Source organism: Lonchura striata, chromosome 12, assembly GCF_046129695.1.
Source record: "Lonchura striata isolate bLonStr1 chromosome 12, bLonStr1.mat, whole genome shotgun sequence".
Lineage (NCBI taxonomy): Eukaryota > Metazoa > Chordata > Aves > Passeriformes > Estrildidae > Lonchura > Lonchura striata.
In genome coordinates this window covers 10,799,338-10,824,223 of record NC_134614.1, presented here as the reverse complement: position 1 = coordinate 10,824,223, position 24,886 = coordinate 10,799,338, and the positions used below count along the sequence as shown (strand labels likewise).

The 24,886-nt window shown below is 38.6% G+C and overlaps 2 protein-coding genes across 13 annotated transcripts in view; one reads left to right on the top strand and one right to left on the bottom strand.

The window, feature by feature from the left end:
* Window positions 1-576: 576 nt before the first annotated feature.
* On the top strand, window positions 577-12,551 carry CHDH (choline dehydrogenase). Its single transcript, XM_021534330.2, has 8 exons — window positions 577-666; window positions 3,130-3,927; window positions 4,338-4,489; window positions 7,266-7,395; window positions 8,081-8,215; window positions 9,348-9,490; window positions 10,354-10,456; window positions 11,017-12,551. Exons 2-8 carry the CDS (start codon window positions 3,183-3,185, stop codon window positions 11,433-11,435), a joined length of 1,827 nt encoding a protein of 608 aa, XP_021390005.2. The 5' UTR covers window positions 577-666; window positions 3,130-3,182; the 3' UTR covers window positions 11,436-12,551.
* Window positions 12,552-15,973: 3,422 nt separating this feature from the next.
* CACNA1D (calcium voltage-gated channel subunit alpha1 D) overlaps window positions 15,974-24,886 on the bottom strand; it is a 167,715-nt gene continuing 158,802 nt past the window's right edge. For all 12 annotated transcript variants that reach the window (XM_021533037.3, XM_021533101.3, XM_031505912.2 and 9 more), the window contains 5 exons: window positions 24,479-24,628; window positions 23,318-23,481; window positions 20,548-20,669; window positions 19,645-19,965; window positions 15,974-18,185 (listed from right to left, as the gene is read on the bottom strand). In XM_021533037.3, the coding sequence (XP_021388712.2) occupies window positions 17,892-18,185; window positions 19,645-19,965; window positions 20,548-20,669; window positions 23,318-23,481; window positions 24,479-24,628 (1,051 nt within the window). In that variant the 3' untranslated portion in view covers window positions 15,974-17,891. The remainder of the gene's footprint in view (window positions 18,186-19,644; window positions 19,966-20,547; window positions 20,670-23,317; window positions 23,482-24,478; window positions 24,629-24,886) is intronic.

Below are 24,886 nucleotides of genomic sequence, written 5' to 3'. Positions count from 1 at the left end.
CTGTCCCGGGGGAACCTGGCATTCCTGTCCCGGTGGCACTGGCGGAGCTGGCAGCCCTGTCCCGGGGGAACCTGGCATTCCTGTCCCGGTGGCACTGGCGGAGCTGGCAGCCCTGTCCCGGGGGAACCTGGCATACCCGTCCCGGTGGCACTGGCGGAGCTGGCAGCCCTGTCCCGGCGGGGTGCGGGAGCAGCCGGGCAGCGCAGCCGCCCGGGGGCTCCGGCGGGATGGACGAGGCCGAGGACTTCGCCCGCATCCCCTCTGGGCGCTTTCCGCTCTGGCACAGCCCGCACAGCGGCCAAAGGGTGCGTTCCGGGGGAGGTCCCAGCCGCGCCCCTGCCCTGCCTCCCCGCGGCTCTCCCCCCACCGCCCGCACTCGCCCTCCCGCCGGGGCCCCGCGCTCCCAGGGACCACCCCGCGCTCCGCCCGCCGGGCCGGGCTGGGCTGCGAGGGTCGGCGGCGGCCCCACACAGGAGCGGCCTCCCCGGCCTGGGCTGACACAGACGCGGCCTGTGGCTGCCCCGCTCTGCGGACGGGACCGGGACAGAACCATCTCCCCCCTGCTCGGGGTCCGCGGCCCGGTGCGGGAGCCCTCAGAGCGGGGCCGCGGGCAGCCCCGCACCCGCCGGAGCTCACAGCCACGCTCGTGCAAGAGGAGGAAGCGAGGTAAGTGGGCTTGAGCACTTTCAACACTGGAAACTCACTACAAAGTATTTGAAAGTAAATTAACTTTCTCCCTAGGAGGAATGAAGGGAAGTTAATCCTAAACGTTCTGCAGCAGATACATTTAAACCTGTTACACGGCCTGCAACAGGGGAAAACAAACAAAAAGCAGGATCTGCTTAGCTTGAGGAGCTCTCCCTCCTGCCCTTTACACAGTCAGGCCTGACAGCTTTTGGTGGTAACATGAAGGGTTAATGTCCTGACAAAGCCCCACTGCTCTGCTACATTATGTGCTGTCTGTGGACATCTCTGGGAGAGGGTCATGTTTTCCATCTGCCAAAGAATATTCTTGTTTCTCCTCTGTCAACAGAGCAGTAAGTGTTTCAGGCACAGTGACTCTCCTTTTTGTTTCAGGATCAGTTTAGAAGAAATGGAGTAGGATAATGCTCATGCAGAGAGACCACTGAAAGAAGGGAATGGATGTGAATCAATATGGCAAAAAGAAATGTGCATTGAAACTAGTATTTTACTCCACTGAAATTAGTGTTTTAATCCATTCAATCAAAACATGTGTGCTAATTTATATTAAATCAGACTGACTTGATTTTTGACCTCTGCACTTCAGAACTCAAAAGCACCAAGGTTTGTGAATCATCTACACACTGACTGTCAAAGTCACTGGACTGTTACAGTCAGGACTCTGCTAACTGACTTCACACCCAGCTCTCTTTGCAAGACAAAAAAAATCTCTCAGGTGTTATTCTACCATCCCTGTTCCATTTGAAATAACAACAAAATACAAAGAAAACCGCTGCAACATTTAGAAGAGTTGGCCATAAAACTATTGTTCCCTGCTGGGACAGAGTATCTTTCCCAGATTATCAGGACCCAGGCCCATATTCTACCAACCCCCTCACCAATTTAGTGCTCCTGGATCAACAGAGCTGCAGCTTAAACACAGGTACTGCAAAACCATAACCCTCTTCCTCACAACCGAAACAAGTAAAAACCTCTCTACCTTGCATCCTCTGCTGCATCACAAGAAATAAACCTTCAAGAAAGAATCCTTTAATAGAGTACACCTGCAAAAAAAAAACCTGATACGTCCCCATCTTCAGCTGGGAACAATTTCAAATTATCCATGTGAGGAGAATCACCTGTGTGAACTTTAGACTCAGACATATCCCAGCATCTTTTTTTTTTTTTTTCTTTACAGAACAAATTGTGATCCATGGCTGGTTGTTCATTCAGACATTTTGGGGTTTGTACAGCCTCAAACAAGTTTATTACAAGTTTTCTTTCCAGAGAGTTATGCTTCTTCCCACCTGTTTCCCAAGATTAAAGGAACATACTTTTGCAAACGAATGTGTATAAAATTGTAATTGTACATGGAAAATTTAAAAAATTTAGCAGCAATTTACACCTAATTTTGTTACAGAGGATTCAACATATTTCAGGAGAATGCTTGCTTATCTCAGCTGGGCAGTGCTGGAAGAGATAAGTGCAATGGACTCTGGATAAGTTGCTGTCTCTAGAATACACAACAGCTTAGACAGAAGTCATGGGCCAGAGAGAAATATTATTTACTTCCAAGGACACCCCACTTCACTAATTTTTCAGACCAAAAGGGATGGTTTTCAGGAGGAGGGAGCAGGAAAAACCCTTCAGGCTGGCCAGCAGGATCAGTGCCTGTGACACACAGAAAATCTGGCATTGAGTCCCTGTGCCTGAACCAGTGCAACACAGAGCTAAACCTGTGGTACTTGCAAGGCTCACAGGCCTCTCTGAAAGTAAAAAACTTGTCATTCTTACTCAGCCTAAGGATCTGGTGGCATTACATTGTAACTGTACTTGGAGTACTCTTGCAGGATCTGGGTTTAGTAGCAAGGTAGAAAGGCAGAGATGAACAGACCTTGCCTTTCCCTGTGTTAGGAGGGAAAGGAGACACACCTGCAAATCCAGCAGTTTTCACCTTAAGGATAGCTGGAAATGAGTTTGTAACACGTTTATTTTTTGGAGACAGTCTCTAGCAGAATGTGCAGTGAGCATACTCGTCATTTCCGTAGTGGATTGCCTTGTGTGATATCACTGTCACAGACTCACAGGTAAGGTTTTGAAATTGTTGTTCTTAAATTCTTGCCTATTAGAGGTGGATAGAGAGACTACAATGAATGCAAAAGTTCCTGCCTCTTCTGGGTTTGGCAAATACTTGAAAATGTTCATCTGTCTCAGGAACCAGAAGCAAATCAAACTCAGACTATATATAATATAGGATTCTACATTTGACTGCTGCATAGACTGCATTAAAAGAATAATCAGACAGTAAATGTTTACCTGTTTGTTGCCATTGTTAACATTTTGGGTAGTGCAAATGGATAAAGTATACCATTGTCACCTGAAAATGACTGACATATTAGGGGTAGTAATGGTTACATCTTAATTAGTATCTTTGGGGTTTTTTTCTAGGGTAAACCACTGGATTTTTGTCAGAAATTCTGCAAGAGTGACTATCAGTAAAGATGTCATATTTAATGAAAGGACTGAAATGTCACAGTCCTGTGATGTGCAAGGTAGCAGGAAGCCTGTTTAAAGCACACACATTAAAGAACACGTTCGGCATCAGTGAACAATTCAAAATTTCACGTGCATCGTCTCGACTGAGCTCCGAAAAGACAAACTCTTACAATTACATCATTGTAGGAGCTGGATCAGCAGGCTGTGTGCTGGCCAACAGGCTGACAGAAGACCCGCACAGCACTGTGCTGCTTTTGGAAGCAGGCCCTAAGGACACCCTGCTAGGCAGTATAAGGCTGATGTGGAAGATCCACATGCCTGCTGCCTTAACGTACAACCTGTGCGATAAGAAATACAACTGGTACTACCACACCACTCCGCAGAGGCACATGGACAGCCGAGTGATGTACTGGCCCCGGGGCAGGGTGTGGGGCGGCTCCTCCTCGCTCAATGCCATGGTCTACATCCGCGGGCACGCCGAGGATTACAACCGCTGGAGCAGGGAGGGGGCTCTAGGCTGGGACTACGAGCACTGCCTGCCTTATTTTAAGAAGGCACAGACACACGAACTGGGGCCAGATCAGTACAGAGGTGGGAATGGCCCCCTGTATGTGTCAAGAGGGAAAACAAACCATCCTCTCCATCAGGCATTCCTGGAGGCAGCCCAGCAGGCCGGGTATCCCTTCACGGATGACATGAATGGCTACCAGCAGGAAGGCTTCGGCTGGATGGACATGACTATACACCAAGGTAAACCATGAAGGGGTCCTCAAGTAATTTCTATTTCTGGCCCAGAAATAATGTTGAAATATGGACGTATAATCTGCACTGAATGCCGTTTGAGTGTTTAGGTTACTGCCCAGCTATGGCACTCTGTATTTACACCCTAATTATTTCTCAGCAGCTTGCTATCAGTGTACTGTGTACTTCATTGCAAGCTACATTGGTAGGAAAGTCCTGATTCACAGGACAAATTATATTATTGTGAAAGTTTTTGTGTTAAAGTAATATCTTTAATTATCATATCAAATCACATTTGCTTTGAACTCTATAAACTCTATGAAAACTTTCCCTCTGTAGGCATCCTGGTGGTTATTGGCCAAAATCTGAAGCATACTGAGCATGACTGTTTTGATGTTTAATGTAAATATACATTGTAGGTCAAAGATGGAGCACAGCTAGTGCTTATCTTCGCCCAGCCATATCACGCCCAAATTTCTCAGTTGCAGAGAAGACACTTGTAACAAAAATCTTGTTCCAAGGAACAAAATGCATTGGTATTGAGTATGTGAAAAATGGGCAAAGGAAAAAGGTAAGAGATTTTCAATTTCCAGTATGAAAGGTATAAATCAAAGCTAAATTATATATATTTTTAAGTCTATTAAAAATGGCACTTTACTGTGCAAAATGTTCTCTTTTTTAGAGGTTATGTTGTTTCTTACAGTATATGACTCCTTGTCAGTTATTTTACAGTAGATGATACTCCAGTTGTATTGATTTAGAGATTAATTTCATCATCACATTTCCATCTCCCAGTGCTGAGGGGACAGGCCATAACTTGATGTTCCACAGAGTGTTGTGTAAGACTGGAGCCTATGGTGCAACCATGCCCTGTCCCAGCACATTGACCAGAGTGCTGCAATGGGGATGTTTCTGAAAAACAATTTTGGCAGTGGAAAATCTGTAATGCCAGACACTGAAATCTGAATGTCTCAAATGTCTCAAGAGATACATGACAAATCTTGCCTAATTGTTGGCTGTGGAATGAATATTTCGCAATTTCAGTCCAACTTCCACTGAAAATGTGATTGTGTGGAAGGAAGCTTGAATTGTCATTACAAAACTCTGGATAATTGGTTCATTTTATGCCTCTTTCAATCCATTGACCTCTGTAAGACCCAAACCATTCTCACTTCCTTTAACAGATGATTATGAATTAGTGTGTAACTAGGATACTGCCTAAAAGGGGCTTGTATGCTAATAACCCAAGATATTTGGACACAAAGGACTATAAAACAATTATGAAGTTTAATAATAATATCCTAGAGAGAGCTGAGTACACATCTTGGTGGTTTGAGTTCAGCAAGCCTTATAAAACTCAGCAGACAAGTTCTGTGACTGATCACCTGCCAGAAGTTAAAATGCAGTATAAATAATCTGTTCTTTGATTTTCTAAAGCACAGATCAAATCTGTTGCTTTCTAAGTGGATTGCAAATGATAATCATTTTACCAATATGAAATAAAAGTTGCAGAACCTTTAACTGATTTCATAAGCTATTACATTTCTTTGAAAACAGTACCTCTAATTGCTGTTCTTGTGCCATTATCAGGATCAATTTTGTTGAAGAAAGTCTTGGAATTCAATTACACATGATCAAAGACTTTCTGAATATTGGACCATTTAATTGCAAAATTCTTCGATTGCTATGAATTTTCACACATACTAATATATGCATGAATTCTACATAGTGAATAATATATGTTTATATCATGTATTGTACAAAATACACCCTCAAAGTAATTCCCTTCCTTCTCTCCCCCTCCTCCCCCTCTCCCAGCATCAAAACTGCAGGATTAGTATCTGCTTTTACTTTCTGGAAAATTTTATACCTGTCAGGATGGAAGAACTAATACTTTTATTGCATAATGAACATCAAGATGAAGCAATTGACTACATTAAAGTGTTTTTGTTTTTACAGTCTATTTTAGATATAATCTCTTTTACGTCAAGTCATCAGCAAAGCGAAAAGATTAAAACCTGATTCAAAAGTTATTAAAAACTTATTCACCAGCCAATAACTTGTTATTTGTTTAACACTGAAGTCCTAGAGATCTCCCAGGACTTCAGTAGGCCCTCTGACAAAAGTAGGAAATGTAGACTGGAGTTTTTAAGTTCAGAATCAAGCAGAAAAGTTTATTTATACTTCATATTTCATATAAAGGATGAAAATGTTTTGATGTATTATAGACTAACTCAAAAAATGTATCAGTCACTTTCTCCACTTAGCATTATGGAAAACTTCATGTGGGCTAGGAAGAACTCCAGGGCTGCCTTTGCAGGGGGTTTAGATTGAGTAAGCATCATTTGAATGCTGCTCTGAGCAAACTGGTACCAGTTCTGTGTGTACTATAGAAAATGTAAATAAGTTAAAGAAGTGTGTATAACATGCAAAATACAGCTCTAAGTATTGATTCAACTGGCTCTGATATGGTGTTTATTAGTCTTAACATACTAATGATTGCCCAGAGCAAAGCAGTAACAAACAAAAGATAACAGCACTGGCCATCTGTTGACCATATTGGATAAATAGTGTGAAAATGCTTTTTATTATTATTACACTTGGATGTTACTGTAGTAACATTTTGCCATCTTTCTGTATACCTGAGGTGTCATTCAAAAAGGATAGGGTTCCAAGTTAATATGGATTCTATGCTAATCTATTAAAACTCAGAGTCAAAGGCAGAGGAATAATTTAGCAGCCTGTATCATCACCAGCTCAGGGCTCAGACCAAACCATTTGATGAAAAGACTGTCAGCAAAACAAAATTCAAACCATGCCTCCTACTAATTTTATCAGTAGTGCTTCAGTGAATCGTTGGGGGGGCTTTTGAGGACTACCAGGAGCCAAGAAATCAAACCTTAGCCATGGCTGAATTAAAAAAAAAAATAAGCTCCTGAGAATTTTTGAGCTACCATGTCTGTGAATTCCAAATCTTCCTTAGGAGTTCCAGTTTTAATTTATATAGGGTTGCTGAAAATGGCAGAGAAGCTTAGCTGCCTGATCCAAGTGCCACAGGTACTATTCCTCTGGCAAGTAGGACAGGAGCTGGGCTGAATGTTTCTGTGCCATACAGTTTGAATGGATTGTAAAGATGGGAATAAATACAGGAATGATCAAAGCAAAAGCTTGATTACTTCTTTCTGTGGAAAATTCTGACAAGATAGGAATACATTTAAATGAGGAAAATGTGAGGGAAGGATGTCTAATCTGGATAAGAACAGCATATCCAAACAGCAGCCCCTGATGTTGCTTGCATTCATCTCAGGCTTTATAATCTTAGGGATTTCGTGCTCATTTCCTTTTAGGTTTTTGCCAATAAGGAAGTTATATTAAGTGGAGGTGCAATAAATTCTCCCCAGCTGCTTATGTTGTCTGGAATTGGAAATGCAGATGATCTAAAAAAACTGGGGATCCCTGTTGTTTGCCATCTTCCTGGTAATTTTTTTTCTTCTTTCATCTTCCTATGGATGTAACTGAATGACCATTAAATTAAATTAATCATGAAATAGAGTTTTCTTTATGTCAAGCTGTGTAGACTGAAACACATGTTGAAAACATGTCTGTTACAAATCAGTGGAAAGATGTGTTGATTTTATACAAATCAGTGGAAACATGCATTGATTTTACAATTAAGCAACAAACTCTTTCTTCACCCCATTTGACAGTGAAAAATGCCTTTCCAAAGGCATATTTTTATAATTAAGCAGCACACTTGTCATTAAGAGCTTTGAATTAGTTTTGACCCACTACACATTGTGTAAACTCCTACTATCATAGACATTCAAATATAGAAGAAATAACATGAATTTTTCCTTAAAGCCAAAGAAGCACACAGTATTTAGAAGCCATATCTGGCAATTTTAGAACTGATATATCTGCCATTTAACTTTCTATTTTCATTATAGTTATGCTATGATTATGTAAAACCTTATTCTGACATGAGCAAAAGGCTGATGTGACTCATGGCCTTGGTCTGTGACACCACTGCCCTTGTAAGAGCTTGGTTCAGTTCCCACTTAAGGTGTTCTCTGCTTGAAATATGGTGGGTAACCTTTCTGTGTGAAATAACAGTTTTTTTCCTCTCACTTTCTTCTCCTTCCCCTCTTTCTATCCCCTGCAGGAGTAGGCCAGAACCTACAAGATCATTTAGAAGTGTATGTTCAGCAGAAGTGCACCAAATCTATTACTCTATATCGTGCACAAAAGCCACTGAACATGGTGAGGATTGGTCTCGAATGGCTTTGGAAATTTACAGGTATGAAGCAAAGTATGCAATCATTTTACCACTGACTGATTTAGAATTATGACAGCCTTTTAGCCATGATTTTTATAGTCTGGGAGCCTTAATATATAATCTTTTTCACACTCTGAGAAATAACTGGAATTTGCAAATGGATTTGAACTATTTCTTTTCTTCTATACAAGAATATTGTAAAATTTTTATATCTTAGGTATGAAGGAAGTTATTATACACTACTTTTAACATTCCTATATCTCATGCAAAAAAAATCTACATTTAAAAATCAGTGCTACTAAGAAAAGCTATTGCAAAAAAAGATTGAGAAAATATTCTATTTTAAATCAATGTGATGTCAGTAAAAATGTATTGTTGAACTGACTTCTTGTATAACTGTCTCAAAAGAATTTGTTTGTTGCTCTGATCAGAATCCTTTTACTCTGCAAGTAAATGTGAATTTACTTTCCTTAGAATAACCCATGAATTTTACAGTACCTCAGTCATAAATTTTACCTTAAAAAGAATCTGTAAATATAATCTTTGATGTCAGTCAAATAGCTTGGCCAAAGTTGAGCTCTACATCACTTGCTGAATTATGTTATTATTTGGCAACTTATTCTGGGTATACATGGCTTTTTACCGTGCAAGTAAATATTGAGGACCAACTTACAGTTTTAAAGAGAAATGAAAATAAAATAAGGCACATTGCAAGGTTTTCATCTTTCCCTTCAGGGCAGACACTGGATGGCTCTGCCTATTCCATATAACTGGAGTGCACATCACGGAGTGAGCAGTGCAGGAATATCAGGCTGTGCAGCCAGTTCCCTCCACACCTGTCAGGATCCAAATCTGCTTCTGGAATCAGACCCTTGGCCTGCCAGTTACAGTGAGATAACTGTAACATCCATTCTCAGATCAGTGGGAATTCCAAAGTTAAGCATATTTACATTTATCCAGGAATTTAAAAATCAGATGAAAGTGGTACGGAGCGCCTAAACTACAAGCTGTTCATAATGGATTTGCATTCCTTGCAGTTGATGCTGTACAAATCAATTATTCATGGTAGTGCATCTACAGGTTAAAAACAAGTGGACTTGTTGCTCTTTGGAGGTGTTTTAATGGCATCTTCTCCCTGCTTTACACTCCCTAGGTGAGGGAGGAACTTCCCACCTGGAATCTGGTGGTTTCATCCGGAGTGAACCAGGGGTTCCTCACCCTGACATCCAGTTCCACTTTCTTCCTTCCCAGGTGATTGACCATGGTCGGGTTGCTTCCACAATGGAAGCTTACCAGGTGAGTGGAAGAGAATGTTCCAGTAAGACTTTGTAGCCATTAGCAAGGAGGTTTATGGTCCATTATAAATGTTGATAATTTGGCTATATAATGAAAAATACTTTGTTCAGTATAATATGAAATAGACTGCTTAACCTCCTTAATTGGAGAAAAAACACCTCCTTGTTATTTGATATTGCCACCAAAATATGTTAGATTTTATCTCTGGGAAAGAAGGCAAGTATTGAATTAAGTATTCACTCTACTGAAGTGTCCTAGTGCTGTGGGTTAGGACACAATTTTGCAGTAGAACAAAACTGTTCCACTGCAGTTTAGACAATGGTTTAAGTGAAAATAGATAGAAACACTCATTTATTCACTGGCACAAATTCAAGTCCCTTGTAAACTAGCATCGTGATCCAAAACTCTGAATGTTAATTCTGGGGAACTGTCACTGAATATACATGCTTATCATTGCTAGTCTTTTTCCTTCAGAGACAATAATTTGGTCCAGTTGCTGATTGTATTAGAGTGCTCTGATATTGCTAAATTGGAATGGTTGTATTTTAAAAGAAAAGACCAGCTGTGAATTGACAGACATATTTGCTCCCTGCAATGGAGTTACATATTTACAAAAGAAATTATATAAAATGAAAAAATGTTCAATGGTATTTTCCACTATCTCTGGTTAATGTTTATATTGCTGAACTATTGCTGAATATATTGCTGAACTAGTCTGTCTAAATTGGAAGAAAAAAAAAAAACCAAAACAACCAAAAACTCAAAATAAACAAACAAAGGGAACATCCCCCAAAAATACCCCATGCTGAATTTGGAAGCAGACCTGGTGGTATTGTGTGATGAGTACAGTGTGGGTGTTGCAGGTCCACGTGGGACCCATGAGGAGCACAAGTGTGGGCTGGCTGAAGCTGAAGAGTTCAGACCCAAACGACCACCCCATCATTGAGCCCAACTACCTGTCAACAGGTAATTGTCACCTCTCCTTGCTCTTTCAGTTTATTTCTCACTTGTTTCAGTAGCTGATTTTTGTATCCACTCAACACCAGTTCAGAAGTGCTGGTTGGTGCATTGTTACTTAGTTCTCATTTATTAAAAGTAAACTAGTATGGAAAGAGGTGATTGTGCAATGCACTGTGTAACCTAGAAAGAATTCTCTGTTGGGGGGAAGTCAGAATTCTTAGTATCTGCTGTGTCTTGCTGTGCATTTCATCACCACCTCTGCTTGTGAAGGATTAATTTCTTTTGCTTCTTTGTGTTGAGACTATTTTCCTTTTCCTAGACAGTGGGTAAAGCAAGGTAAAGTGCAGCTCCTCATAGTTCACATCTTTGCTTTTGGGCTCATGCAATATAAGCAACAGTTTTGTTCACGCTGGATGAAAATATCTGTGACTTCAAAAAATATTCTCCTTTATCATGGCTTTCAGCAAGAAGTCAGAGACTTTTTCCACAATGCTGCTTTTTTCTGTTCTTCATTCTGTATATACTGGTAAATTAAATATGTACTTACTTATTTTCTCTCCATACAGAAAGAGATATTTGGGAATTCCGACAGTGTGTCAAGTTGTCCAGAGAGATCTTTGCTCAGAAAGCTTTTGAAAAATTTCGCGGTCCTGAAATTCAACCAGGAAATCATGTTCAGTCTGACAAAGAAATAGATGCTTTCATAAGGCAGAAGGCTGATAGTGCTTATCATCCTTCCTGCACCTGTAAAATGGGTCAGCCTTCAGACAGCACTGCTGTAGTGGATCCCCAAACAAAAGTAATTGGTGTTGAAAACTTGAGAGTAGTTGATGCTTCAATAATGCCCAGCATTATCACTGGAAACCTGAATGCCCCAACTATCATGATAGCAGAGAAAGCTGCAGATATAATTAAGGGCCTCCCATCACTTCAAGAGAAAAATGTTCCTGTATATAAGCCCAAGACCTTGGAAACACAGAGATAAATAAATATTCTCATCCTTTCATATAATTGGCTATTTAGGCTTTCATCCACAGGTTGGTATCTCATACTGAATATGCCAATGTGATAAATATCATGCAAAATAACATATCCTATTAAAATAACTATTAATGTGAATATATTTTTTTTGTATTAGACTACCTCCTGGTTTTTTTAATCAGCTGGCTTAAGTTCCTTTTTTAAAATCATAGAATATGCTGAGTTTCAAGGGACCAATCAGGATCATTAAGTCCAACTCCTGGCCCTGCGCAGAACACTCCAAGAATCACAAATTTAGTTAAATATGACCTTTTGTGGTAAATTCAAATTTTCTATTGAAGAGAAGCTGTTTCTAGATTACAAGATGGTTGTACACATCAGGCAGAAATACCATGTGATTGCATGAGGAATGGAAGAGATTAATGTGGGCTATTTCGAAAACAGTTATGTTATTTGAAGAATTTTAACTGCTATGAGAATGTTACCCAGGAAAACAGCTAGTCAGTAATGACCACATCCTGCAAAGAATGGTCAAGCAAATGTAAGCACTTAGGCAATTTCAACTTCTAGAGTTGAATTAGTTTGTATCAGAATTCATCGGAAAGGGAGGAACTGCATGTGTCAGTTTGTCAAACATGGTTTTTGTGAAAGGAATGCGCGGTTTACAAATCCCACTCAAAGTTAGATTTCACTAAGCTCAGTCTCTAACTGTAGAGCATTCAGGGAGAAGACATACAATGTGTTTATTGGAACTTATTTTTCTAAAAATGCAGAACTGGAGTTGAAATTTATAAAGATCTACTGGAAAATGGATATTTCTCTTTCTTTAGTTTTGCTTTTGTTTTGGTTTGTACTTTTTTTATGTAACTCTTAGTAGAATTCTGCTCACAATTTAAGCTGATGTAGTTTTACCACTCTAGCAGTGAGAGATCTGCACTTTGTATAACATCCTTAAAGTGATTGGTCTTTACTCAGATGATTGTTTGCAAAAGATATTAATCAGTAAATATGAATAAATAATGGTGCCTATCACTCAAATTTTATTTAGAAAAATTATAACCAGAATATATTTAATATAAAATATTACTCAAAATAACTGTATAAGGTCAGATATTGATGATATGGGAAGAGGTCTTTTTAAATTAGAAGGCAAATATCTTACTCAGTGAACCAATGCTATATTCTAGTTGGGATTAAATATTTGCTTTTTTAATTTTCAGATGTGTAAGTTAAGATACTTGAGCTTTCATGGTTGTTTTTGGTGTTTAACTAACTTTCAGGTACTAAATAAAAAAAAAACTAAAGAAACTGAACTCACTGAAAGAAAATTCCATTGATTATTTTGTATTATTAAGTATTCCAAAGTAACTTCTGACTAAGCAGATGTCAAATCATAAAGTAATATTTTCTGTAGCCTGAGATTGCTCAGGACTTGTGGCAAAGAGAATAAATATTTTTTCAGAAAAAAAATGGAATTTTACACCATTTTTACAGTCTGTAGAAAACCTTGCTGACTCAGATGTTGGCTGGAGGGACAACTGCAGATGTTTAAGGCAGATACTTGTACCTGGTGCTGCTCTCTGTAAGGCACTGACTGGAAGCTCTGCTGAAGGAAAGGATTTCATTCCTTAGAGCATCTGCCTAAACACAAACAAAACCACTGAAGATGGAAGATGACAGCAGTGAACTCTGCTCCTAAGGGAGACAGGTAAACTCTTTCTATGTATGTGATGCAGTCTTTTGAAATGAGGGGAAGAACAAGAATATTTCACGTCATAGGTGATTGATTAGCTGAGACAATTCCTCTGGTGCAACTGTTTGAGAAAAGCATGGACTGTATATTGTGTACCTCCTAATGACAAATAATTCTTTCTCAAAACTTGTGCTCGTGAGATTTTTCTTTAAGGGTATTCAGTAAGTTCTAGTGTCATTTGGAATACAATAAGGATATTTTAAGTTATATACACTTACATATGAGACTTACCATAAGACTTACCACAGTCCTGTGCAGTTGAGAAGGGAAGCAGTTTGGCAAGATGAGACTCTGAAGTTCCTGCATTTGCAGATTTACAATGTGGATTTCCACTCCAGGCATACAAGATGGGAATTGTTGTTATGCAGCTGCAGGGAATTAACTAGCCACTGGCTTACATAACTTACCACTGAACATGCACAGACCTCTCTTGCTGTTATGCCAAGCTCTAAAACAAGGAGTAAATAGCAAGGTTAGGTATTCATGTGTCTTATGCTCAGGAGACATTGCTGCACGGAGCAATCAGATAATCAGGCATTTCTTCTGAAAGATCATATTTTCTTGCAGTTCTAACCATCCACAGCCATTGCAGATTCCTCCCCTTCTAAACACTTAAACATCTTCATTGCTGTGAGCTGCAATTGATTTACTAATTCGTCTCACTGCTCTAGAACACTGAAGCTCCCTCATGAGATTCCTGTAATGCAGTGCTGAACGGTTTGTTGCCCTGGGGGAATCTTTAAGTAGCATCAATTTACCATTAGTTTGTCCTCTGTGTTGTACCTGGTTGCTGATATTGAATTCCTGTTAAAAATTGTTCTGACTTCCAGCAGAGTCAAGCCTGCTAAAGGGTCCTTAGAATAAGTCTAGGTTATTGTAACATATCCTGGGAAGCATTGGCAGTTCACAGCTACAATTAACCATCTTTTACACCTTATTGGACTGCAGAACACAGGTTGTAATTCCACAGTTCCACCTATTTAACCAAACAATACAGTGTGATTATTCCCAGTTCTACCCAGATATAAATTCTGTATGTATGCAGATAATATATTATGTGTTCAAAACCAGTTAACTGTAAAAGCTGTTTAATTCAAGAATTACTAGACCTGCCAGCATGGCTTGGACCAGCAATGGTACTGCAAGAGAGAACACCAGCATCTCCATGGAAATGGCTTGCTGCAGATGCTCCACGCAGCTGGGGGTCTCTGGCAGGGGACAATGAGATTAAGAAAGAAAAGTGACCAAAAGCATATTTTTTTGTACACACATTTCAGCTCAAGTTGTTTCAGTATGAGAAGTGCTTTTAAAAGCAGCAGAATTTAGCAGTTTTTGTAAAATTGCATTGTATTTAATTTATGTAAGATTTTGTACACCACAACCTTAAAATCCTTGCCAAGTGCATGCTGTCAATTAGTCTGCAACCAAATTAGGCAGTTATAGGAACACTGGAAAAGCGGGCTTGGAATATGCATTTTCTATAAAATGAACATAAAAATAAGTTTTGAAGAATAATAAAAGCATACATACAAAAAATATATATAAAGTTAAATAATAAAAGTAATTAAATACTTTTTAGATTATAATTAAAATGAAGAGGGAGAACACAGGCATATCTTATTCCATTATTACAATTTTTAGTCTCAATTCTTCTGTCAGCCAAGCTCCAAAAAAAAGACACTGTTCAAATATGAATATTTGTTATAGATTCATTTTTTCAGTGAAGTTACTCCACTGTAGAATACTTAGGAGTGTTTCATTCTTTACTAGTATTTTCTCTCATTAAATACATATATAAATACATTTGGAGTCTCATGAATGACTGAGAGAACTTCTAGGTTTTTTTGTTACTATAATTGGTAGTATTCCGAGGGTGCCAATTATAATTATGTGGTCATAATTATGCATATATTGGTTACTAGTTACCACACATTTCTGTAGTAAAACCAAAAAAGTATTCTTTGAATCTTATACAAATGTTCTGCCCTAAGCCAATAACTACATGAAATATGGTCTGCAACTAAATTTCTTTCATTGTTTATTTTTGCAAACAGTTCTCTCACAAAATTTCTTACCTACCTTGAAGAGTCTCTCATCACATTATTAAAGGCTGAGGACAAAGAGCAGGAGAACACAGTAAGGTCAGCATATTGTTTTCTGTCTCTTTGGAGATATCACTAATTTAAAATCCTGTCACTCTGCTCAACCTGCTGAACCTGATGTGCTATCAAATGTCCATGCTGGACAAAATATAATTCTGAGATTGTTTTCCTCCTTTTTTTTTTTTTTTTTTTTTTTTTTTTTGTTTTTTTTTGTTTAATTTCAGTTGCCTTGAAGGTGGTTATCAGAAATGTGTTTACCACAGTAGATAGAACTTTGAAATCTACTCATTGTTACTTCACAGGGATAGCTCCATTTTTGCCTCCCAGATTTTATTTCTGTGAGCTGGGAAAGTGTAACAAAGTGAGTATTGCTGTGTAACATACCCAAGAGCTTCCCAAGACAACATGGAAAATTTATTTAGATGTTCCAGGATATTTTAGTCAGATTTTCCTAATCGTTTCCATAGGTCTCTCTCTAGGGAAGTAGTAATCCCTTTTGTACATGAATACTCTGATTGTTTTATTTCCTTGTGGTTAACAGTGACCATTCATAAAAGACCTGCATGATGTGACACTGCAGACTGATACCCTATTCCACATATTCCCTCTTGTTCTTATAATATTGCAAATTGAATTTAACCTTTGGAACTTCTTGGTGAAAAAAATATTAGTAAAAGGACTCCCAGGTATAATAAAATTATTACACAGTTTTATTTTGAAGAACATTTTGCATTTGTTTTAATACAAAATGATGTAGGTCAAGAAATAATTTACAAACCTTTAAGTTCTTATCCTGGCATTTGAAATAAGAACGATTTCAGAGGAAGTCTGTAAGCTATTCATAGGAAACTGTCATTATGTACAAAATGTTTATTGACATGTTTTAAACATCACATTTGTAAAAATGTGAACTGGATTGCTATCTAGCATAGGAACTACAGGTAAAACCTGATAAGATAACTTGTTAGAACAAGTCTTTGTTATCCAGTGCTAACAAAATAGACAGTAGCTTTCAGGGTGTTTTAATTATCCTCCAAGGTCATTTCAGCCTCAAAGACATTTCAGGGTTTTACTGCATTGTGAACAATATCAAAGCCCTCTCTTGATTGCATAAAAATAAATCTTTGAAATAGTACACATAGAACAACAGAAAGGTAGAGGCAATAAAATAATATCATTTTTATATCAAGGTTTTTGGTTCTGTGTAGAATCATACTATCACATTTCTTCTGTTTCCAAGCAGAGAAAGTAGTACGGAAGTAAAGCATTTTAATTTACCTGTGAAGTATTTTCTGCTTCAGATATTTTCTTTGTCAGTTTAGGGTAGGTAGGTATTACACTTCATCAAAACCAATTTTCTCATGACCAGGAACACCCTGGCATGAATTTGCCAAGGTTTTTGAGTTTTGGGGGTTTTTGCACGGGATTATTACAAATATAAAATTAGAGCTTACTTTTCAGTCAAAAGAAAAAAATAAATTAATTTAATGTTTTAACCTTTCCAAGTGTAAGACTGAGTAGTCAATGGTGCATCCTTTTTGCAGAGAGATTCTTTTGACTCAATTATTTTAAAAAAATCTGATCTGTTGCCAAGTTCACACTTGACACTTTATCCCAAAAAGAGATTTACACTGAGAGGTGGCTCTATTTAAATATTTATGCTATAGATCTATATATTCCAAGTAAAAATACTTCTATCTAGAATTCTGTGGAGAGTTACAATAATTAGGGTCCATAAATATTGCTGCGGTTCAATTACGGTACAATAATTACAAAATATAGAACATCTCTTTACAAATACAAATCATTGTATATTACAATTAATTTACAATATTTTCTACTATATAATTTTTAGCAAACTATCTTATCTAATTCTACTATAACCTGGTTGCAAGTGCATTAGTAAGAATGCAATTATTCCAGTATATTTTGCCCTTAACATGATAGTCATAAAACAGACCATCTGAATGATATTTTCCTATGTAAACTGATGTTACATATGATGGATTATTCTTTATTTAACTTCTTTTTCCAACGATCTCTAACAGGTAGAGCATGACAAATCCTATTTTAGAAGAGCATTAAGAAAAGAAATCAGGAGGCAAGTTTGAAAACAGTGTTAGAATGGATATGCAATGGGTAGCTGATATGCTTTGAGCACTGAGGTAATGACATTATTGGTTGTCATCACTCATCTCATGTTGCTGTTTCCCACACAATCCTGTGCCAGACCTATAGAGACATTATCACTGACAAAATCCTGCTCTACTAGGAAGGACAGCAGCACGAGGTTGAAAGACAGGCGAGATATTACACCTCAGAATCTTGCTCTAGCCCTCAAAAAACTGATTGTCACAATCTGCTTGGTTTCAAAAGAACCTCATTCCTACAAAGGAACTGAAGATTCCATGGGAGGAGACTTGACCTGCTGTAGCTCTGTTCCCATTTCGGCAACCTGGAGATAATAAATTTATTAGTTATGGCTTCCATGAGGTGCAACATCACTCGTACAAAACTTGGATTGGTTATTCACTCCAGCTAGTGCCTAGCATCTTGAAACTATGAGGCACTTTTTCTGTTATTAGAACATTTTCCTTGCTAAATACTATAAGCTTGTAATGCATATCATTTCATCAGCTAAGTCTTCTTCGTATCGTCCCGTTTCTGGCTCTTCGTCACTGTAGCCAGGACCAAAATCTTGAAGTTCATAATCTTGTCTGCTTAAAATCGGAAACATATCCCCGTTGGTCCCATTGCTGATATTCCCATTGAGAAGGTTACTTGCTGCACTCTCCATCTCATCAATAGTCATGTCACATGCATCAGCAATCTCATGTTTTGTAGCCGAAACAAATTTAGGGTCCTTTGCATACCTTCCTAGGCCTTCAGATATAAGTACCTGGCAGAGGGAGGGGAGAGAGTCAGAATTTCAGTGGAATTACAGAACAGACAGATCATAGCATTGCTCATTGATGAAAGCACTAGAAATCCCATGCTGAATCACTGGAGTACAACCCACAGCCAAACTGTACAGGTAAATAATAATTAAATCAACAATGAAAAGTTTCCAGAGAACACCATGATGTGCGATAATGTAAGTGGTGCTGCCGTACATCTGGCACTTCTCCTTAGACATCTGGCAGTAGTCTTTGCTGAGCATCAATCATCAGACTGATACACTAAAGACAACAGTTAATACATCTCAGATGGTGCAGTTAGAACAATTGTCTGAAACACAGAATTTTATGTTCTCAGTACTTTAGAGTACATGGAAAAAAAGACGTTGAATTCCCATTCGCAAAAGCATAACAAAATGTATTGTTTAGCTCACAGCAATGGAAAGGAAGTGATGGATGGAAGCTACAACATTACCTATGATTAAGAAATGCTGTACACACTTTATCTTCAAATCTTTTTAAATAAAAAAGGGAATTCTTATTATTCTTTAGTACACCTACAAATCAATCCTTACAGTTGTTATTTTCCTCTCAGCATTTAATACACTGATTCACAGAGTTTTTGATTTTTTTAATTCAAATTACTGCAAAACTGGGGATTTATTTCAATAGAATTAACAGAGAGAACAGGCATATACATCATCTCTTCCTTATTGCCATTTTGGAAGGATACTTCAGAACTGATGCTCATCTAAAAAATTTAAATTTCAAAACTTTAAAATATCTTTAGTTCTCTCATTAATCTCTCATTAATATGAATATCTGGATTCAGTAGAAATCCTTTACTACATGACAGTTACGAATAAATTCCCCTCTTTACCTAAAACCAGTCTGTGGCTATAAAACTAAAAATCCATTTTCAGAGAGCTGATGCGAACTTGATGCCTTGTGAAGGTTGACAGAACAGAGACTAGACAAGCTAAAGAATAAAGTAGGGATTTATGAGAAGGCTGCAATGGATACACCTTGGGCAGTACAAGAGCCCAGCCAGAGCTACACCCAAGATGAACCAAAATGGACAACTGGTCATGGGGTCTCACATATTAGAGTTAGCATATAGGTCTGTTAGCATATCAGAGTTAATTGTCTAATTATAGCTTTAGGTCCCATCCTTCTTGTTTTTCTCTCTTCAGTCCACATTGTTTATGCTCTCGGGCCTGAGATATCAGCTGGTTGCCCTTGGTCCCCAGCTAGAGAAGGAATGATTTTGTCTCCCTGCTCTGTGAAGAAAGCTTATTATCTCTTAATATGAAGCTCGGAAGTACACACTAAAGCAGTAGAGAATCTAAAAAATATAAAAGCTAAAATGTGAGGCATCAAACCTAATTCTGTGCTTTGAAGAGTTCACCCCAAAACCGCCAGAGAGGCACTCAGCTCCCTCAGAGGTGGCGCAGCACTCACCGCCTCCACCAGGCTGTCTGCGCTCCTCTGCTTGTCGCTGTGTTTGTGCCGCAGGTCGTTGGGGACGGTCAGGCTGGCTGGTGTGAACGTCCTGTAGGAAATGTCGGGGTCATCCGTGTACCAGGAGCTCCTGTGCAGGGAAGGCAGGCTGCCGTTCATGTGCTCTGTGGAGTCAGTCCTGTCCACCTGGATCAGAGGGGTGTAGTAGGGGGAGCGCTCCCTGTTGGGAGGGGTGGCAGGCGGGGTGGCCCAGGAACGCGTTGAGCGACTCGGTGAGTGTTTATGAGCTTTGCTGGAATCCAGACCTGCCACAGCCATCACCTGGCAAAGGGAAGAATTTTAGAAGTTAGTGATTTCAATTGCTCAGTCATACTCATTTCTCACTTCAGCAGTTAGCTCGAACCAATTTCTCAGGCAGCAGCTATGCAACATTTTCTGATGTGTAATAGAGGAATAGGACTGAAATAGGTAAATTGAATCAACAAAATGGTATTTTTTCCATTTTTCTCATATCACAAAATCTTTTTGATTATACACTATATTAAGGAAACAAAATATACAAATATTCCTTCTGTCCAGGACAGGATAGGAAGCTGTCAGCATTTTCCAAGCTGGGCACTGAGCCTCAGAAGGTCACAAATTTGCAAATTGTCACAAATGGAGTTGAGATAGGCAAAGATTAATAGACAGCTGATTTATTATGCAGTCCTGGTCAAAATTTAGCGCATGGTGACTCTTTGTGAACATTCAGAGTCCAAGGGGCAGGCTACTGTCAGGTCAATGTTTGAGAAGCCTTGGGTCTAGCAAATGCCAATACTTCTTCAAACGACAGTGAAAGTCAGGAGTGCAATGTAGAGGCTGGAAAGATGTAATTCATTGTTGGTTAAGGAAGAGTTTGTTTACCTGCTGCTGCATTAAGTGAAGTGGCAAAGCCGTGCGATGGTGAAAATTAGGAGAGAGTGGGATGTCATCTTGGCTACCTTGTCGGCGGAGGCATTCGAAATTAAAGGAAGATCGTCTATGTGCTACAGGGAAACCATAATTCATTAGAAAAACAAAGTATTTTTCCTCAAATCTATTATTTCCAGAATTCCAGAGTGAGTGAACTATGATACAAATAAAAATAGATCCTCCAGTAAGAAATAAGTTGTGCTAATAGAAGCAGTGGCATGTTATAAGAAAAAGAACAGACTGATCATATAAGCAAAAGCAGTCCAAGGCAGAAATCATAGCAGCAATCTAACATGATAGAACTGGAAGCAGCTGTTTCAGAAAACAAGCTTGTCTGACGCAGCTGACTGGCTCAGACTCTCAGCTGCAGAGTTTTGCCATAACCTGCTGTGACTTTCTTCTTTCCTTTCCATGGCTTCAAGCGCTTGATTCTAATAAACCAGGTTTCCCAAAGGAAATATGAAATCTCCAGTTCCTTGGAAGCAATCTGCAATATGCAAAATCATATCCAAGCCAACTCAGATTGTCAATTCCTGATGTTTATTCTGTTGTTTAGGACAGTGATCATTCACAGTCTCTGCTGTTATGTGCACTTTCATGATAGAAAAAAAAAGTGGAAATCGGAACCAAATTAAAATGTTTGGCTGATGTGGAGATGCTTCAGCTGATCTTGCTGAAAGCCTGCAGAATGATGGGAAGCACAAGGATATCATTCCCCTGTGGCAGCTTCAATGCTGAACTGGAGCTGGAATCCAGATCCACCCTCACAGTTGCAAGCACTGGAGTGGGACACTGGCTGTACCAAGTGCCATGGAGTCATGGCACCCCACAGTTATCATCAGACACTTCATGCTGGATACTAGCAATCAAAGAGCCACTGAACTAAAACAGGCACCTCCACCAGGTCATTCAGTCCAACTAAAGCAAACTTTGTCTCTCTCCCGTGTCTCTATGGCAAATCCAAATACAGGAATGTAAGCCTCAGCTCCTGATCCTAATATGCTAAATTATTCCCGATACCAAAATGTACAATAAGCAAACCAAAAAGTCCTTTCATCCAAAACAAGGCACTTCTTGGCACATGCTTTTCTGCAGAGAGCGACTGGAAGAAAATCTCAATCATTCCTCAGTACACTTCTGGGAGCTGCTCACTGTGGTGATGAATTTGGTATAGAAACATCCAGAAAGCTTGGCACAGAGCTCAATTTACTGACTGCAAGGCACTGGATGTTTTGTTCATTTGGATTGAATCAGATGCTAGCAGGAACTGTTTAGTGCAATGTTGTATGTCCTTTTTTTCTTCTTTTTTCTTTATTAATGTGAGACGATCAAGGCTTCCTCCCCAGGTCAAAAAGCCCATACACTAGTTACAAATAATAGATTTGAGATTCTTTTAAAATCTGCTCAGATACTGAGCTGCTAAAATCTCTCAACTGTTTTCCTGAATATAAAATAAATGGTTATGACAGGAGGTCTGACACTGATTGCTCTTACATTACACTGGTGAAAGTCAAGGACTTCCTAAATTACCCTTATACAACTTCGATCTGAACTAGGTCCTCTTATCCTAGGATATCAAATAATCTTATCTAGTACCTTAGTCTAGTTTCCTGTAAATGAGATAAAAAGTATAACTTCCTCTTAATAAATGACTGCCAAACACTGTCATTGAAACTTTATCTCCAAGACTGCAGTTAGAGGAAACCTCCACTCAAAACACATTCATGGGCAGACTCAGGACAATTTTTACATTTAATTTTTTCTCCTGCAATCTGTAGAATGGATATACAAAGCATCTATCTATTTCTTTGTCTTAAAATTCCTTTGTTTTCAGAGAAGCTTGTAGAAAGATGCACAGGGGTCTCCTTTCAAGTCTCTCCTTCATCTGATGTCTTCCATTCTGCTACTGAAAGACAGACAGCAGCTTTCTGTACCCTTCACTATTGCTCAGCTGACTTATTTACTCTCTGTGATGCAAGACTCTTTCTGCTCCTGTGCCCCCAAAGGGCAGAAAACCAAAAAGCAGAGAGCATTGCCAGTCTTGTCATAAGGAGTTGAGTGCCAAAAGCGTAGATCCAGTACTGGCAGAATTGCTGGAGAATGCTACCTTTATTATATAAAAACATATTTTGCTGCTGCCTTATACCACAGCTTTCTGTAGCTTTAAACAGTCTGAGACTGTACCTCAGATATAAAATTATCTCAATACATTTGAGAATCTCTGAGACAAGAAAAAGCCTTTAAAAGAGGTTGCTTTTGCACTCAGAGGTCAAAGACCAAACCCAAGAATTTTGAGTCTGTGCCTAGTTTCACCAAAGAATTAGCAGTGCTAATCTCTGCAGTATGGTCTGGAACATACAAAGACAGAATTGCAAGATAAACATGACATCTTGTAGAAATGCATATAAAGCAATATTGTTATTGAGATAAGGAAAAACCAAGGGATAGATATAAGAAAGAGAAAAAATGAAAATTAAAGACTCAGGAAAAAATATCTGTTGACAATGTTAATTCTGTCTATAAATTGACACATCTTCTCCCTCAGCAGAAACACAGAATTTTAAGCATTGTTCCTGAGATAGCAGAAAAAAAGTACCCATGCCAATCTGAAACAAGATGCTTAGAATCCAAGTTTTATAAAAAATCCTTTTTATACTGGAATCTGTCTGAAAGCATTTGAATTATTTCAGATTTGCAAACAAATTATCCTTAGTGTACTTACGTGGTGGTGTTGGAGGTAGCAGCCGTCTCCTAGGAGATCTTTTTGTATCATAACAGATCTGTGAATCATCTTCCTCAAAAAAACCATGTGGGTGATGATAACCTTTTGGTCTCTCAAAATCTGAGTCATGGCAGTGATATCTACAGTGGTAATCATATCTATGCCTGCATTAAAAAACAATAAAAAAAATATTCTCTCAGTAGAGAGAGTGTTTTTGTAAACAGTTTCAAAATTAGTTTCCTTCCAAAATATTTTCAAGTCTACTCTTTCTCCAGCAAGATAATTAAAACCTGCATTCTGTAATTGTACAACTCAGATTTAAAATCCAGTTTCGGTAGGACTTTGAGAGAGGGCATATACTTCCGTACTAGTACAGTTACATGGTCAGTTCTCAGGTTAATTTTTTAACCACATTGTATTTTCAATTAATTTATTCTTACCAGTACAGGCAAAAATGCAAGATCTCAGTCAGACACTGCTTAAAAAAATAAAATAAATACTCCCTTCTACTCCTGCCATGCCCCCTTGAGAACCCTGGGTAAGGTGCAGGGACACAGAAGCTCACAGAGAGGATTTAAGCCTCTTACATTCTGGATATTCTCATGTTTAAAATCAGATCTTGAAGGGTTGTTAAAAGGGTGTTACTTTATGCTAACTATCATACAAAAAAAATAGTGACCTGAGAATTTTGTATAATTTAGCTTTCATGCAGATCTCAGCTTTAATGCAAACCAGCAGGATGCAGATTAGGTTGCCGATCTTGCCAGGATTCAGCTGGTGAATGCAGCCCATATAGCAGGGGAAGGAGGAGGAGAATTAAGCATGTCTGGCACTTGAGCATATCCATTTATGGATCTAAGATAAAATGGCAATAAATTCCTCTACTTCTGGGCTGGACTTGAAAATTTTTACAAAATGGACAGAAGTAGAGATTATTTTTGAGATGCTTTTGAATGTAGAAGGGAAACATTCCATCTTTGGAATACTCTCCTTTCCTACTCATCATTTCCCATTTCAGACATTGTAGAGTATTAATTTCATTAGAGAATTTTCAGTGTGAGTGTGCTTAGTGAAGCCTTTATATCTATGTACCTAAAATACTGAAATATTTTTTTCATGCTATTTATTTAACAAATATTTTTATTTAACAAATATTCTCACCTGTTTCCTGACAACATACTGTCATCTTCATAATATTCTTCTCCACTGTAATACTCCTGCTCTCCCAAATAATGATCATCATTGTAATAGTCTTGTACTTCGTGTTCTTCCCTGAGAATGGTAGGTCGGCGCCCATCCCCAGTCTCAGATCTGGAAGCAGACACCAAACAGGAATTTTTTTCTATTTATATACATTATATATTTATTTTATACACAGTTCTTTTAACGTACTTCAAAGAGGAAAAGGGAAAGACAAGCATTAACAACTCTCAAGTTTAGGATGTGGTGTTACAGCAGTGCAGTTCAGAACATGAATGATGTATCTGGTTCTTAAAGGTGGCCTGCCTTTACTTCCTTGTGATACAATAGAAAAAAAATAAAAGGATGCTCCGTGAAATCAAATACATT

Bases quoted from the DNA above. Each gene is read 5' to 3' on its own strand.
- CHDH (XM_021534330.2), top strand. From the start codon at position 3,183: ATGTCATATTTAATGAAAGGACTGAAATGTCACAGTCCTGTGATGTGC. The intron at 8,216-9,347 runs GTATGAAGCAAA...TACACTCCCTAG, and splicing joins ATGGCTTTGGAAATTTACAG to GTGAGGGAGGAACTTCCCAC. The intron at 9,491-10,353 runs GTGAGTGGAAGA...TGGGTGTTGCAG, and splicing joins CCACAATGGAAGCTTACCAG to GTCCACGTGGGACCCATGAG.